Source organism: Morone saxatilis, unplaced genomic scaffold (assembly GCF_004916995.1).
Source record: "Morone saxatilis isolate NCDOM2014 unplaced genomic scaffold, NCSU_SB_2.0 Contig19, whole genome shotgun sequence".
Lineage (NCBI taxonomy): Eukaryota > Metazoa > Chordata > Actinopteri > Moronidae > Morone > Morone saxatilis.
The window spans coordinates 4062458-4079249 of NW_023339751.1; the positions used below are offsets into that span (position 1 = coordinate 4062458).

The following is a 16792-nucleotide window of genomic DNA, read 5'->3' on the forward strand; positions in this document are numbered from 1 at the left end:
AGAAGAAAAAGCTGAATTTGCCAAAAAAAAGAAGCCTATTAAGTATGTATGATTGTTAAAATAAAATAAAAACATTATACAGACAGATTTGGGATATAAGGATATAATCTGCTCAAAATACATCCAAATCTCCCATTTTACACACACTTCCTGCAGTAATTAAGTTCACTATTTGGGTTAATTGTTTTTCCATTGCTCTGCGCTGTTATTGTTGTGCATCGATTATAATTTGGAAATGTCCATAAAATATGTCACTTAGTCAGGGTTCGTCAGTTAACTCAATGGAAGAGGAAAAAAAGAGGTCCCTGAAGGGAAAAAGGCTGGGAACCACTGCTGTGTTATTACAATTCAGTCCAAAACAACTGACAGATGTTACTTTCTGTCACTCCAACCAACCACTCTCTCTCTCTCTCTCTCTCTCTCTCTCTTTCTCTCTCTCCGATCTGTCAAGGTTGGACATCCAAGGTGAGCTTGTCTTCTACCAGTCACACGCCCACACACACACACACAGAGTCAAATGCAGGTGGGAATGTAAGGCGGACAATGAGAGACTGCGTGTTATGTGAGTGTGTACACAGTTACAGAAAAAAACAAGACTCGTAACAGAATGATACACTGCCATGCACCCATTACAACATCACTCTGCTCTCCGTCGCTAATGTTACAGTTATCAATTCATTATCGAGGCCTCTAGTGAAAAAAACAAAAAGCTTCTACTGGGTGGAAGTTTACTCATTATTTAGCCTTTAAAGCAGAAACAGGGAACAACATCACAGCACAGTTCTGCCTTCCAGCTGTGAAAATGCTCTATAGGCTTCTGCCTGAATTTGTTTAATGAAAAGAAGGTTTTTCTTTAAGAATATAAAACATTTTTAACGCTTGTTTTTTAGTTTCTAAGGTTACATTGTTCTTTGGTCTTACAGGATACGTTGAGGTCATCTTATTGATAATAGTTTTTTCTTTTTATTTGCACATTTGGTATCGAGGTACTCTGAAAGTAATCAAGTTACTTTAATATTGTGATACTGTTACTGACTACATCTTTTAACAGGTGATTAGTAATTGTATCAGATTTCATTTTAAAAATTACCCTCCCAACCTTGTGTGTACCACAATAAACAGATAAAAGGGATTTAATTCCCTTTTATCTGTTTAATTAAGAATGTGTATAAAAATCATCTTAGTTCATATATAATTAGAGCAGGAACATTTATTATCTATTAATGTTGCATTTTCCTCTTTAGTGTCTTTTATTCTTGTCTCGGGAATTCGCTTGTTACAGCAGGACACGATAGATAAGAAAATACACAATAAATAATAAAAATATATAATAAAAATAGAAAAATAAGAATAAGAGTTATATGTACATTATATACACCTTTTTATTTACAGAGTGCTTTCAACCTTGGTTTTCTCTATTTGCACTGATTCAGTTATATTTATATGCTTTTTATGGGCTATTTGTGTAAAGTAATGTTAATACTATGTCCTGAAAGCTTTACAAGCAACGTTATCTCAATCTGTAGCTCCGTCTGAGAGAAATGGGTTTCTAAAAAAACCTGAGAAGGTTTTGGCCGCGCAGTTAAGACTCAAACTAAATGGGAATACTTAAAACACACCCTCCAGACATGTATAAAGAAATAATAATCGGCTTGGAACATTAATGTATGTCTGATACGTAAAGTTTTAATTTCCACATTCAAAAGCCTTAAAAAGTAATCTACTCCTTCTACCTCATGCTGTATGTGCACTGGTGCCTTCAAGTTTCTACATCACACTTGTATAAGTTAAATATTGGACCAGGATTTGACTTACACACTATTTCTGATGTCACTAATCATGCTTGTAGGCCCTGCCTCCTTAAAATCAGATGAGCTCAGAGAAACTTACACATACATCATTCTGCACAGAGAGGATCAAACATCCAACTTTAGGAACAAGAAGACTTTAAGGTATCTAACAGACAAATATTGAGCCTCAGGCTGTGACATTGTCTTACACACTGTTTGCCCATGACTGATGTTTTTTTTATTATTATTTTTATCAATATTAGGTTTTGGTAGACATTTTTGACATGTTTCTCAGCCAATCATTTATTGAAAGCGATGTAATTAGTGTACTGCACATGCTGGAGGGAGATACTGAGATGAATATTTCCAAGTCCTCCAAAAGCTTGTTGATAAAGTTCTTAAATGCACTGAGTGGAATTTGTAATGCCTGATTGAGCCTTTTGAAATGATAATAGGTGCCTTCTTATTGTTTTTTGTTGTGCTGTTGTTAAATCAATGTCATTGTGATGCAAAATATAAAAACAGTGATGTTTCATGAGCATTTCAAGACTTATTATGAATGTTTTTTGCAGTTTGGTTTGTCTTTAAAGTGCAGCATAAAGATGCCATTTGATTGAAGCTTTAGATCTTCAGCGCCGACTTCAATCTAAAGTTGTGCAAGCACAGATTTATGATTTCCCACACAATAGCATAAGCCTAAGCCAATAGCCCTATCTGTCTGCAGTCTTACAAAATGCATTAACAGCTTTGTGAGACAATGATTTGAGATGAAAATGTTCTATGAGAAGAAAGGGTCAAAGTGCAGTTCACCTGCCTGCATCTATACTGGGCCAGTATTTTTTTGATGAATAATTTCTCCAGAAAGCAGCTCTCACTGCTACATGAAGATGCTGTGATGATACCTTCGTGGACGTCTCACTTATTAGACGTGAATAATTATGTAGGATTTTGTTTTTTTGTTGCATATTTTTCTTTAAACAGGAAGAGCGATACGGCAGTCGAAGGTTATGAATATTTAATGTCACATATGCAGCGTTTATTTCACTTTCTGAGGGAGTTTTTAACCAGAATCACTTTAAATAAAAGAAGGCTTGTTATCTGTAAGTGCATTTAGGCTTTCTGCTTAATATGGCCGTTATCAACAGAGCGGTTCATTAGTAGATTTCCGATTCTTCTTTCAGAGAGTCAGGCCCTTTTGAATTTCTGCTGTGAGAATACAGAGTCTCTGTGTCTCTGATGCTGACTTTATTCCTACAAATTCGACTGTTCTGAACATTAATTTCACCGGACAGCTGCTAAATGCTGGTAAAATGCTTTGAGGATTCTATTTGCACCTTCTGAAATGATTTCCAAGCACATCACCTCAAATCCATTAAATCCAGCTTTACAGTTCTGCGAGTCATCCTTGGAGCCACATGTAACATTCTCATGTGATTACGACGCTCCTTGATCAATCTGAGTGAATCACTTCATGATTGAGCGCCTGAGTCTCCAGAGTGTTGAGCCTGAAATTGTCCTTTATAGATTTGGTATTATATCTCCAGCGCTCCTCCTCTGCCATTAGCCAGACATTCACATTTTCAATTTCACCTCTCTGCCTTGTCTTGCCTCCAGATGAGGGTGACACCCGCCATAGCAGGGCTGAATTGCCCTCCCATTCATACATCTGTGGAGCACATCTCGCACAGTGACAGATAAGCTTCGATTAGCTATACGACCGGGTTTTTAAAAGGACAGGATATGGGGAGCAAACACCTAAGTAGACTTTGTATTAGCGTTAAAAAGTCATCTAAGCCTCCGAGAAAGCAAATCCCCTATTTTCTCTAAGTGACATAGGTTGGATAGGTGAGCGCAGGTTCAATTTGGCCCTTTCCATCACATGCTGTTACAGGCCGGGTAGGTGAGTGATAAGGCTTAGAGCATCTTGGAGGACAGCATTTCAGCATTTCATCCAAAACAGACAGCCCACGCCAATGTGACCTGCTTGCTGAACACTTTTCAAGGGGGGTAGGGGGGCTCAATTCAGCAGAACACTGCTGAGCCGTGCACATCTGCATAAGTTGCTGTCAGACTGGAGATAGTATTGTGGATTGTTGGGTTATCATAAAGGGAACAGCTTTTGTGTCAGCCCTGTGGAATACTAAGTGTTTGTATTTGCAACACAACATTTATCCTAGGGTATTCTTTTTTTATTTTCTATGGCCCTTGTATGGTAATTCATCATCCAGGTCCTGATGGATACTGTGAAAGTGCCCAGTGAATGTATTAGCCACTGGCTCACATGCTGCTGCACATTCCCTTGGGATATTTTGTGTATGAAAACTATAAGAACTATCAGACCTCAGTGAAATCCACCCTGCAGAATTTGTTTTTTCCCCCCTTTTTTTGTCCTCCAAAAGAACATAAAAAGCTCTTCTTGGCAGAAAGGAAATGGAGGTTCAGATTGTGGGCTACCACTCTGTGGCTTCTTTACTATGCTTAAGCTTCAAAAGCAGGTAATTTCACTCTGGTCAGAGGGAACGGAAACAGCCTAGGTGGGCAATGTGGTGGAGGTTTAATAATGGAAACCAAGGTCTCTAGGGACAAGTCCATCTTTCTGAGCAACAGAGAAACTCCATTACCCTCAGTGTTTCTTTGACTAATGCAACGTCTTATTCGTAATTGAAAATCAGAGGTGTGTTGTTGTGCGCAGATCAAAAGCACAAACGTGGAGTGGTGTCCTGTATGCCACCTTTAGACACCTTGAGACAGAGCCAGAAATATCCACAAAGGTAGAAATGATCTGAAACAGTGATTACATTTTCTGTCAGGCATACCCCTCGCATCCCTAGATTAGCTCAAGAGCCCCTTCACCACCCTTCATGGTTTTAAAGTGGATGTTAAGTAACACTACATAAAAGTGAATATTAAATTTTTTTTTTCATAAAACTGAATGGTCTATTTTTGGTCTAATTATTTTTACTGTTCACCCATGAGTTTAAGCTAATTATTTCAACTGTATATGCATTTCTTTTAGCCATATAATTTAATTGTTTATCTATTAATTGCAGCTAATTATTTCAACAGTTTATTCATTCATTTTTAGCTACTTATCCATTACTTTTAGTTTAACCAAATTAACTTATCTCCTCACTACTTTTCTTGGATAAAACCTTCCAGCTGACTCAGGTTGGTGTGAGGTGTGTACTCTGCAGTCAGACTGTGGCAGCTGGTAGTTTACAGGTTACTGTAACAATAAATCTACTAAAGATTAGCGTCAGACCAATTTGTAATCCTGATTGTATGTTTTATTTTCCTCCCAAATTAATTCCTAAAATTAAAAATAAAAGTTTTCCTTAATTAGTTGAATGACTCCGCAACCTTTCCACATATGCCCAGGAATCAGTGATCTAAAAACACCAGCTGGGCAGAAGTTCTGTTCTGTTTTGAGTATTTTACTGTTTACTAAATTACTGTCGTTAAATGGTTTAAAATAGCTCTTTTAAAAGAGTTACACATATGGCATACCTTTGTCATTTGTTTTTGATTCTTTTTGAGCAGCACTTGTGTTCATTTGCATTTATCTTTGGCCAATTACCCCCTTTCATACTTAATAGTCCTCCAGTTCTGGAAGTTCGTGGGTGTGCTTCCTTGTAAACTAATTAATTACTGTAATGATGTGAGACCTGAATACGTGACTCACAGTACAGTAAGAGTTTTGCCCACCAGTTATTTCCTGCACGGCCCCTGTCTTCTTTACAAGGAGGACAGGCACTGTTATCTTAACTTACTCCTGATTTACAGCTGCTTGTGCATCTTCTGTAGTCAACATATTCATCACTGAAAGTGACATTGCATTATGCTGCCTCTCCTCTGGGGGATGTTAACATTAAACATCATGCTCATGCAGCATCATGATAGCCCAGAGGGTGCTTTGCAGGGGAAGAGTGTGTGTGAAAACTTCCATATTAAAAGCATTACAAAGAGCAGATTTTTCACTCCCACCACCCTCATGAAAAATGTACAGCGGCATATTCATTACTTCATTGAGTTAACTGAGTGTGACAAGCGGAGAGCTGCAGCAACCGGGGGCAGGGAAGCAGCACTACAATAAAGCCTTCGGCCACTCTCTGAGGACATGGCTACCCCCGCCGCTCATGGGAGCTTCATCTCTGCACTCTGTTTGGATTTTTCCAAATGGTTGAGGGTGCTGCACACAGCACGAGACAGAGTTCACTTCAGCCAATTTGCCCTCTAATCTAATGCATGCATGGTCATCGGGCGGTAATCAATTTACTGCCTTTACAGGGTGATGAATATGACCCATGAGCTATGACTTAGGGCCCTGATGCTATAAATATGGTCATGCATTTTCATCAGTTTACAAGACACACAGACATAATCCAAAAAGTGGATGCATTAAGCATCAGACGGGCTCTTTGTGTGAACTGCATTGTATATCATGCATACAAAGAAACAACTGGGACTTTCATGAAATATAGCCGCACAGGTATCCGCAGGTGCCTAATGCATCACAGCTTTAGAAATATCACTGAACATTAATATCTGTCAGTCATCTGTTCCCATTTATCTGTTTAATTTCTTGAAGCGCTGATTCCCCAGCACAGTCAGTGATGAAGGATGCTGTCTGTCTATATTTTGGAGCACCCTCTCCCCTCTTGGATGATCCATTCCCTGCACCCGGTGGCCATATCTCTTCCAGCCCTGCCTGTCTGCTCCTGAGGTGTCATCCTGGGTCACCCTCAGCCCTGTTGTCTGATTAACAAAAATAATGCCCTGCCCAGAGCAGCATCAGCCCATATTGTCTTCATCCACAACACTACAATTGTGACTTTGTTTTGATGACCCTCTGCAGCCGCAGCAGCAGCAGGAGCAGCAACAACAATGTCTCTTAATCCAGAGCAACAGTTTCCCTCAGATGAATGCAGCCTGCAAATTAATGGCTGCTGCATTGTAGCATTGGGCCCAGCACCATGGGCAAAATGTGAGATTTAAATAATTTCTGAGACTGTGGAGGAGTCTAGAGAATGGCAGACAAGCTGACTAATAACACGGGATTCAGTAACAAGGGCTGCTCCGATGGTAATGACTCTTCACTCCAGAAATATCTGATTCCCTGCGAAAAATACAGTAATTTCAGGCTGAGGTTGGTATTTAAATTCCTGCAACAACAAAAAAAACCCCGTGAAATAATTGGGATACAAAACATTAGGGGAATATAATGTGGAGTACGGAGGAATTTCTGATATAGGAATAATTAATGGACTCCAAATGCAATAAATCATGTGGACCTCTGGACCTATATAACCTCATTATAAATCTATGAATATACAATCAGCACAGCACTCATGAGACAAAAGACTGATGCAACAACTGGTATGTTTTCTATCTGGAGACTGATTTCAAAAGGAGCCCACATTAGATCTCACAAGTGTCATTTTATGCTCTCCTTTTGTAGAGGAACATTGTGTGGGAGTTGGGCATGTTCACCACTCAGTTATCAGAATAACTTTAATTAGACTATTTTTAACACATCCTTTCCAACAGCTCTTGGGTGTTTACATTTGCTAATGACGGCCTGAGTAAAAATCATCTATCAGCAAGCATCACCATCATGCCACTGACACATTAACATGGATCCTCTCCCAAGAAAAAAAGGCCACCTAGCAAGAGTGCTTTCACAATTTGTATAAAGCGTGCATGTCGCTTCAGCATGTGTGTCCATATATTTATGTGGCATATGCATTTGCACATCAGAACACCAGAGCAAACTAATTAATAGGCACAGAGGCACATAGTATTTGGTGTTTTTTTGCTCCAGCGAATATAAGACAGCTCTTTCAAGCCAGAGCATTCACCAGATTACACCCTTTGTAAAAACACTTTCTACATCCATGCGATTTACATAATTTTCATTTAGTTTACCGTCAACTTTAAAAACACAGTGTACATTTGAAGTTTCACTGTCAACTGACAGCACTTCTGGCTGAGAATTATACCTTATTTAGCCTGCATACACAAAGGAAAATCATTTTAATATTTCTTCGGGGACTTAAAAGTGTGTCTGAGGTATTCAGTATTGGGTTTATGGTCACCTTGTTGTACTATAATGGTATTTTTAATGTCATAATTTATCATCATAATATTACAACTGGGATTTTTTTGCTGTGATATTTGTGGTCTGTCATTAAGGGACAGTGCAGCATACACAGGCCTGTTTCTGGTGTTATAATCTGACAATACAGGCTCTTTTACTCCATCTAGTGGACACTTGGAGGAAAAGCGGACAACTACTATCTTCTATGAAGGAGAAAACTGCCTTTTTGTAAAGAAAAAAACAAAACAATTCCTAACCCATCACAAGAAGTAATGTAGCACTCGGGAGGGTCAGTTGTCTAAACCCTGAGGCGGGCCGAGTCTTCTCATTATTATTTGCCACCAAAACACTTCTGTCTGGAGTCATTTTCCAGGGGCAGTGGCTGCCCCTGACGACTGACAAAATATTTTTATTTGGTCAGAGTGATAAATTAGTAGTTGTAAGTTGCCAAAATATAGCAGCTCAGAGGACACATTATTGCCTGTGAATGCTCCCCTGAGGTGAATTATTGGTGTGTGGCATCCAAAATAGATACAGGGGGTGTTTATTATACGTCTGTTCTCCATACAGAATAAATGTTCACACATAAAGGTATGCGGAGCTACACACCTCCACAGCCCGCAGGTCATGCTGCCTCCCTGCGTGTCGGTAATTTGATCCGAGCAGCAAACAAAGGCAGTCTCTGGGCAACCATCTCTCACTGCATCATTATAGCTGACATCAGATCTATGACCTGCTCTGCCAACCGTACACACACATAGGAACACACACTCAGTAGAGCTTCTCCCCTGGTAATAATGACTGCAGTTTTGGATCCCTCCAGGCCGTTCTCTGCAGAGCTACAAGTCATCAGACGGTTGAACTCCAGTCTCTATGGGGCTGGTGGCAGGGATGGACTGGAAACTGGACGTGCAAACTCTCCTTACGCTAGATTTAACCCCCATGCTGAGCACGTCGCCCTGGCTCCCTTACGAGACGACGTCCCCTTGCTGGATCCTTGCTGCGGTCAGCTCAGCGCCGGAGCAGAGGTGGACCTGGGGGTCAAAGGTCGGCAGAAATTCATAGATTTCCATCATGTGGCCTCTGCTCTGCGGGTCCCTCCAGGTTTCAGAGAGAGGCCGCAAACAGTCTCAAACCCTGCTGGCATCTGTATAGATTGGAGAGAAGACAAGGCCTGGAACTCCAGGAGGATCCCAGATGCAGTCTTAAGAGCAAGACTCAGTGGTAAAATAATGTTTACCTTTGCTCCAAATAACACTGTTGATATTAATACTCATATTTGTTGCCTATCATGATTTATATCGGGTGCTGTGCAGGTCAAAGTCATGATGTGGGGCAGGATATCTACTGAAGAGAAGTCAACGCTGGTTAAGCTGTGGGGCAACTGCACAAAATAAACTGCAACTAGACAAGAGCTGATTTAATTAGTCAATTAACTGATTAGTTGATTGACATAAAATTAATCTGCAACTATTTAATGTGAGTATTTTTTCCAACAGTCAGGTCTGAAGATTCCCAGCTTTCATTTGTCTTTTATGAGAGTTTAAACTGAATATCTTCGAGATCTGGACTGTTGTCTGATCAGGTCACCTTGAGCTCTCGAAAGGCGTTTTATTCACTATCTCTGGACATTTTATCTGCCAAACAATTAATAGATTAATCAAGAAACTAACAGCTAGATTAATTAATATTGTCTCAGTCGATCACTTTGACCCCAAAGGGCAATCACCCAGCACCACTGCTGTGTGTGATTTACATAATTTCCATTTAGTTTACTGTCAACAAAGAAGACAGGTCACATTTAAAGTCTGTCTATCAACCAACAACACTTCTGGTTGAGAATGTATCTTTTTAGCCTGCATGTACAATAGATCATTAAAATTGGCAGATTAGTCAATGTTGTCTTAATTGATCACTTTGATCCCAAAGGGCAATCACCCCTGCCTGATATGCACCCAGGAAACAATCACCTACAGCGCCACTGCTGATTGTGGTTGGGTGTGGTCAGACGTTTGCAGGAGATCAGCAAAAACAAGATGTTCAGTGTTTCAGTTATTTTTGACATTTTGAAACAATTAAAGTTCAATTATGAGTAAAGTCGTTAGTTGCTGCCTTATTAACGGCCTTAAGGTGGCTCCTGTCAGTGAGGCCTTGTGTCATAATCTAGTTTTATAACCTTTACTGTTCTGCTCTCTGAGTGCATTTAATAGTGTTAAATAAGACTTAGGCTATTGCAGTGCTCCCTCCTGGTCATTGCACAGCAGCAGTATTATTGCAGGCCCACTTTCTAAGAGACATGGGAGAGAGCGCAGGCTGCAGGAGGCTTCTTCTTACTTACCTTGGGCACTGTTTTGTTAGTGTAAAAAAAAAGTATTTTGTTTTGTTAAATATTAGATAGTGTAAGCAGAATATGGTCGTTGTGTTTCGTTGTGTCTCAAATTGAGCTACCAGCTGTTAGCTGGTAGTTAGCTAAACCTGGTAGCCATGTGACTTCCTGTTTCTGAATGTTGTAGCCTCAGATACACAGTATAGACATATATGTTGGTTTTAATCTGCTTCCTGTTGGCTTGTATTTCATTTACATATGTGACACTTATTAAATGTCCACTAAATGTTTGGCCTTGTGTTTATTGGAGCACTTATTTGCTTACTCTTTAGCTATTAAACTCATTGCAAGGACACATATTCACTCTTTTAGTTGTGCTTACATGTTGCATACATTTCCATTTAATCAAATTATCATAAACAGACAGAGAACAAACTCAGGGCAGCTAGTATCAAAAACAGTAGTGCTAGTTGGTGTCTGCATCTCGCCGTCTCTAAAACACTGAATTATTAAGCTGCCATTTATAGTCTGCTGTGTACTCTCTACCTGATTTGTGCCTCAGGGCCCCCTCATGGGGTAGTCTGGCCTTGAGAGCAGTTGCTATTGTGCAATTCACAATCCGCCCGCGCTGTGTCATCCTAAGGTTCAAGCAGTCCAGTTAAAGTTCAACCACATCCTCTGAGGACGTCAACTAAAGCAACTTCACACAGCAGTTTCCCTGATAAACACACTGGACCTCAGGTGGGTGACGACTGAATTAGTTTTCCACTAAACAAGCACTTATTCACTTATTAGTATTCATATTCCATATGCAGAGGGATTGATATAAAGTTTTGTTTTAATTTTCCTTCATTTTTCCTGTTTAATTCTCTGAGCACATAAACACTTGTTGATTTATGCATTCAATTTACTGCAGTGTAGACACGGCAAACATTTGGTTGGACTAATGCCGGCTTAGTCAGACGAAGTAGTTATTACATTTTATTAGATCACTGGTGTAAATCATAACATAAACACAAATTAAATATGAAAGAATAATCCATAAACACACGGCCTCCCTTGGGTCTCACCACACATGTTGAGGCATCACATTACTGTTATGTGGGCAGGTGTTCACAGAAACATAATCATGCTGTATTATTATTATTACTATTATTTAGTTTCTGAGTCTGCTAATTGAAGTAATCATTATTACCTCCACACACATTATTGTGGTTGATGAGAAGCTTTACAGTTGATGTGAAGAGTTGTAAGTGTTCTCCAGTGAATGGAGGCTTGATTGGTGGCTGTATTTGTGTAGTTTGAGACGTGGGAGGAGATTGGTGAATATAATGCTGCCCGTTAATGTTAAAAACATCAAAACTGTTTAATTGGCTCATTCAGATTCACACAAGAGATTATATCTGGATGTTTGTCTTTACTTTTGTTTTGCATTAGTTATTTAGACAAAACCTCCTGACATTTTGTGCTTTGAGTCAGTCAGTCCACCACTTTGGTCCAGACTAAAATATCTGATTACATTAAACCTGGTACAGATATTCATGGTTCCCTGAGGATTAATCCTAATTCAGCGATTGTTCAGTGTTGCCTTTTAGGGAAATATCTCAACAACTGGTTCACATTCATTCCCCCTCCAATAGTAATGACTTTGGTGGTCCTCAGTTTTCATTTTGCACCATCTTCAGGTCAAAAATGTACTTTTGTGTTTAGTGTTAATATATCTGTGAATATACCTGTTTCCATTGAGCCAACATGCACAATAGTAGCAGCCTGACTTGGATGTATAACTCAGTTATCACTGGTAACACCTGTGTTTACCCTACTGTTTCATGTCAAAGTAGCTGATGTGAAAAAGGCCTATTAGCAAATGTTAACATGCTAAACTAAACTAAGATGGGGAACACGGTAAACATTATACCTGCTAAACATCTGCATATTAGCATCGTCACTTTAAGCATTTTTGTAATTTTCTTGATCCTATTATCCATCTACAGTTATTGCAAGGGTTTTAACTGAGGTGAATTTGTGCAGACTGGCATCAGATTTGGAGACATTACAGACTTACAAGTATCAGAGATCATTTAAGCTCATTAGGCTGGTGTTAGAGGCATACCGTTCATGTGCATAAACGATTATCTTGGAAGCTAAATTAAATTCAAGTGCCATCTGGAATAACACACCATGCTTCTTCTTCTTTTGGGAAAAATTAGTATACCCTGGTTCTTGTATAACACATCCTGTGAGTACTAGTCTTCTGGTAATATGAACAAGTTGTATGATGAGAACTGTTCTGTATAAAGCTTTGTCTGCTTATAATATGCTCCTCACCAACATCAGATAAATCAAAAAGTCACTTAGTTGATGAATCTCACATAGATTTTATTTTGTTGTTGCTTCCATTCATATGTAGAATCATTTTACTTAGTTTATGAGCTTTATATTTAGCTTGTTTTGCATTTTCCTGTCTTATTGACACACCATTTTCTTTATTGTTTTTTTGTGGACCCGAGGACGACTTGCAACCACTTCATGGAGCCTAATGGGGATCACATTTTAGAATAAAGAATGTATTAGAAACTAATAATAAGACTTTAAGTGTAAAAATAATACACATATGAATACACACATACTGAAGATACATCATCGTTAAGTGTATAAAGAAAGAAAGAAAGGAAGAATGGTAATGACCAAGAATTAATGACCATTCAGCGTCTTTCATACATTTCTTTTAGCAGTTTCTGCCTTTTCAACAAAATAAAACCACTGACAATACAATAAATAATGATAAATCTCTGAATATTGTTTTTAAGGATGGCTTCTCTTCTGATCTGAGACTGTGGACGGACAACTCACCTGCAGTTCAACGCTTCAGATACACCTCTGCAACACAAAGGTAAACAGACAGTGAGCTTTGTCTCATTTCAATAATAGAAAAGCACAACAAAGCTCACCTCCCACACAATGCATTATGTACAGTCCACACACACTTTGCTTTGAAGGGTTATTGAGAGCGACTGGGTTTGATTTTGTGCCCCAGTGATGTCATCGGGGAACAGTGTGTCCTCTTGTTGTGTTAATTGCTGCTCAATGAAATGATGTAGATGAACTGCAGCCTTGCTTAAAGCCTCAGGGAAGAATTAGCTCCCCAGTTAATAAGCTGTCTAGTATACTCCATGCAGCGAAGGGAGGGAGGGGGGGCTGTTTAAGAATTCAAATTAAAGCAAATAACTTTTGGGAATCAAGTTAATCAATTACATTCAAGGCACTTGGTACTGACGTATAATGGCTGCAATTTCCCGTCTGTGTGCAGGAGTTATGAGGAAGTTAGCTGGGATACAAAGTTACCCCGGCGCTTGAAGGCACCAGAAACGAGCCTGGAGACAAAGGCAGACCCAGTGAGTGAGCGTCCCTCATCCAGGCGCTACGCTGGCCGACCTCAGCTGTGGCAGGTGAGCCTTAAGGAACAAACAGCGACAAACACTGCCATGACTGGAGCTTAGTGGCTTTCTCTTTCTCCAGCTTCTAAAGGTTCCCACAACCCACAACTGACTGAAGGAAATAGAATCGCTGTGCTGAAGTAATTAATCAGGGGCCGTTTTCAAGGGAGTAATTTACTATTAAGAAAAAAACAATCTAATTGGGTTACCTGAGTGTAATTACTGTAAAAAATAAAAATGAAAATGGAAAACACTTTCCCTTCCAACCCACGTACAGTGTGTTTGGTTTATATCTGGTTTTAGTGAAAGGGATAAATGTGTCAGAGGTCATTTTTCTGCATTACTTTGTCTTACTCCACCTTGTTCAGAAATGCTGCGAGTTGCAGTGTAGTCTGTACTGTTTCTGTTGAACAACAATGCTCCCATTATGTCCCCATTATGTCCCTAATGCAGCACATTTGTCATTAGTTTTGACATGCTGGCACACATAATGAGACTGAAGGAGGCAGATAAAGATATGTCTGGTGATACTCGTATTCACTAACAGAGGCCGAGCCATTGTGGATGTGAAATTAGAATGGTTTACTGCATATAATGGATGAAGGTGATCCAAGATAATGTTAGCGTAGTAGGGGTGAAGGGTTGAAGAGTTTGGAGATGGACTGCGTCAGCTGGTGGCGGGAAGATGGGAGGGAACCGTTCAGACTCAGAAAAGGGGGGTTTGAGTTCAGGGATGTGTTAACAGATACGGTTAAGTATATTTTATGCAGAAATCAGATCAGAGTTCAACATGTGTTTTTTGTTTTAAAACCTAGTTATAACACTTAATTTCTTCTTATTGCCATCAAATCCCATGAAAACACCAAATCAACAATTAATTGTATCCAGTATTGTATTGATGATATTCATGTATTGCCAAAGCCTGATATAGTCTTTTATATATTAGATATTAGATATCTTATCAGAGGTGAAGTGGGAATAAAAAGGTCATCAGATCTGAAAACTGAGATGTATAACATCATCCTGCTAGACAAACCTTTATTATTTTACCCCTGTTGTCTTCTGCCTGCCACTTCAGCTGCACAACCTCGGCAGGTGTTTTTACTTGTCTCAGTGAGCTGTGGTTCTGAATCTACTCTGATGTTCTGGTCCTCTCGTCTGACTGTCATAGGCGCTGCTATCTCTGCTGTCCCCAGCAGCACTGAATGCATTAACTTATTATTTTGAAGCATTTGGATGCCTCTATTTTTCAGGATTTCAGCCTCCTTTTCTCATAACTTTATAACTTTTCCTCTGCTGGCTGGGTCAGTGTGCGGTCAGAATTTATCGGAGCACCACGGTGTGAACTGCGGTTGAGTCAGAGGGGGCTTGGCTCCTCTTAATAAGACATGAGCTCCCCTTAAAACATAATTTGTGAAATTTTAGGGGGCTCTAAAATACTGACAATATGCTATTTTTTATTTATTTTTTACCATGAATTGAATCTACATCATCATGGATCATGCATAAAATTAAGCTATTATTGATTTCTGTCATTAACTGATTACATTATAACAGATGCGCTGACATGTAGGCCGTTAATGCAGCTATAAATGTTTCTTTGCAACTAGATATAAAAAATAGCTAATTCTAAATAGCATATAAATAGTATAAATTGTTTATTTTCACATTACTTTGAATATAGGTATGTTCAGCTAAACCAGTGCATTTAGTGCTTGCCTGTTAAAAATAATGAATTTTACCCCCACTGTACCTTGTGCAAGAAAACACACTTTTAGGTATAAAGGCATTTGAGTCAATGAAAAATCATAACAATATATATCTGCCACTGTAGCAGCAGAGTTCTGTGTTCACATTGGGATCACTAAAGGGCACCGTAGTCATTCTCACATACATCACCCTGCAGCTCACTAGTAGACATAATGTGTATTAATCCGCAACTGAAAACAGTCCACAGACAAATGGCCAAATTACCTACGTTTGAGGTAAAAAAAAAAGTTGTTTTAGGAAATTAAAAATCACATAATAGAAGATTTAAATCTTCAATAGGAACAAAGGGCTTGTGGCTGAGAGCGATGGGCTGAGGAAGGGGTGAGAGACCGACTAACACATTGTTAGTTTTTGTCTTTCTATTGTAGAGAATCTAGAATATATACGTACATACTATATCCTGTATATGTATATTAATGCAGTAATAATACACTGATCATAAACACTGCATGCAGCTCTGCCTGAAAGGTGATTGAGTTCAATGTTTAAGTTCAGGTCAGACTACAGATTACCAATGTGAATGCTGTCTCATGTCTACCTGTGTGTGTGTTTATGTAGTGAAGTGAGAGGATGTATGGGGGGCTTAATAAAGGTACCTGATAAATTCTGCTAAGAATCTGCTGTTTCTGTCCTTTCCAAGTCTATTGGAGCTGAGTGGAACAGACAGCAGCTTCGATCGAGGCATGATGCCAAGAAACCCATTTCATTGTAAGTTTCCAACAACCAGTGGCTTTTGTTTTAAGAGCATTAATGATAATCACCAGCTTTAAATCTTCTCTCTCCTGTCTCCAGCTGCAGTAGATGTCCACGGTCAGGTCAAATCCCTCAGTACACGTGAGTACTTAATGTCTGAGAGGTCGCCACAAATGTCTCACATGTATGTTAGCATGTGTTCATGAATCAGACCTTAGAGCTGACCTTGCTTTGTGTGTGTGTTCGTATGTACTTGCAGCGGTACGATCGGCTCTGAGAACATGGATAATATCGACAATATGGATGAAGACTTTCAGCCTCTGACCCTGAAGAGGAGCATTATTCCCCCATACACGCCTACAGCACGGTCAGACACACACTCATACATTCGCTGTGGATCTCAGGAGCTCTATTTATTCACCATGAAATGTACTCTGCATATTTATTTTCTCCCACTCTGGGTTATTAAAGCAGATTCTGACATTGCTGCTACCTTTGAAATTCCTCTCTCATGGTGATATTCAGCCTCCTGTAACAGATTCTTTTAAATAATGTTCTGATTCGTCCCAGCCGAACCACCATCCCTGGATATGCAGGCAGGGCTGTGTATGCTAACTCTGCTGCTGATGCTACAGCCTCTGTCCCAGCTGTCTGCAGCCCTGCACACTCCTCTGGGTGA

The 16792-nt window shown here is 39.5% G+C and overlaps 1 protein-coding gene across 1 annotated transcript; it reads left to right on the top strand.

Annotated features, from left to right (window-relative positions):
* Positions 1 to 8684: 8684 nt before the first annotated feature.
* On the top strand, positions 8685 to 16792 carry LOC118329562 (spermatogenesis-associated protein 48). The gene is made up of 7 exons (XM_035663785.1): positions 8685 to 9111; positions 10857 to 10954; positions 13024 to 13106; positions 13524 to 13662; positions 16061 to 16128; positions 16373 to 16480; positions 16684 to 16792. Exons 1-7 carry the CDS (start codon positions 8685 to 8687, stop codon positions 16790 to 16792), a joined length of 1032 nt encoding a protein of 343 aa, XP_035519678.1.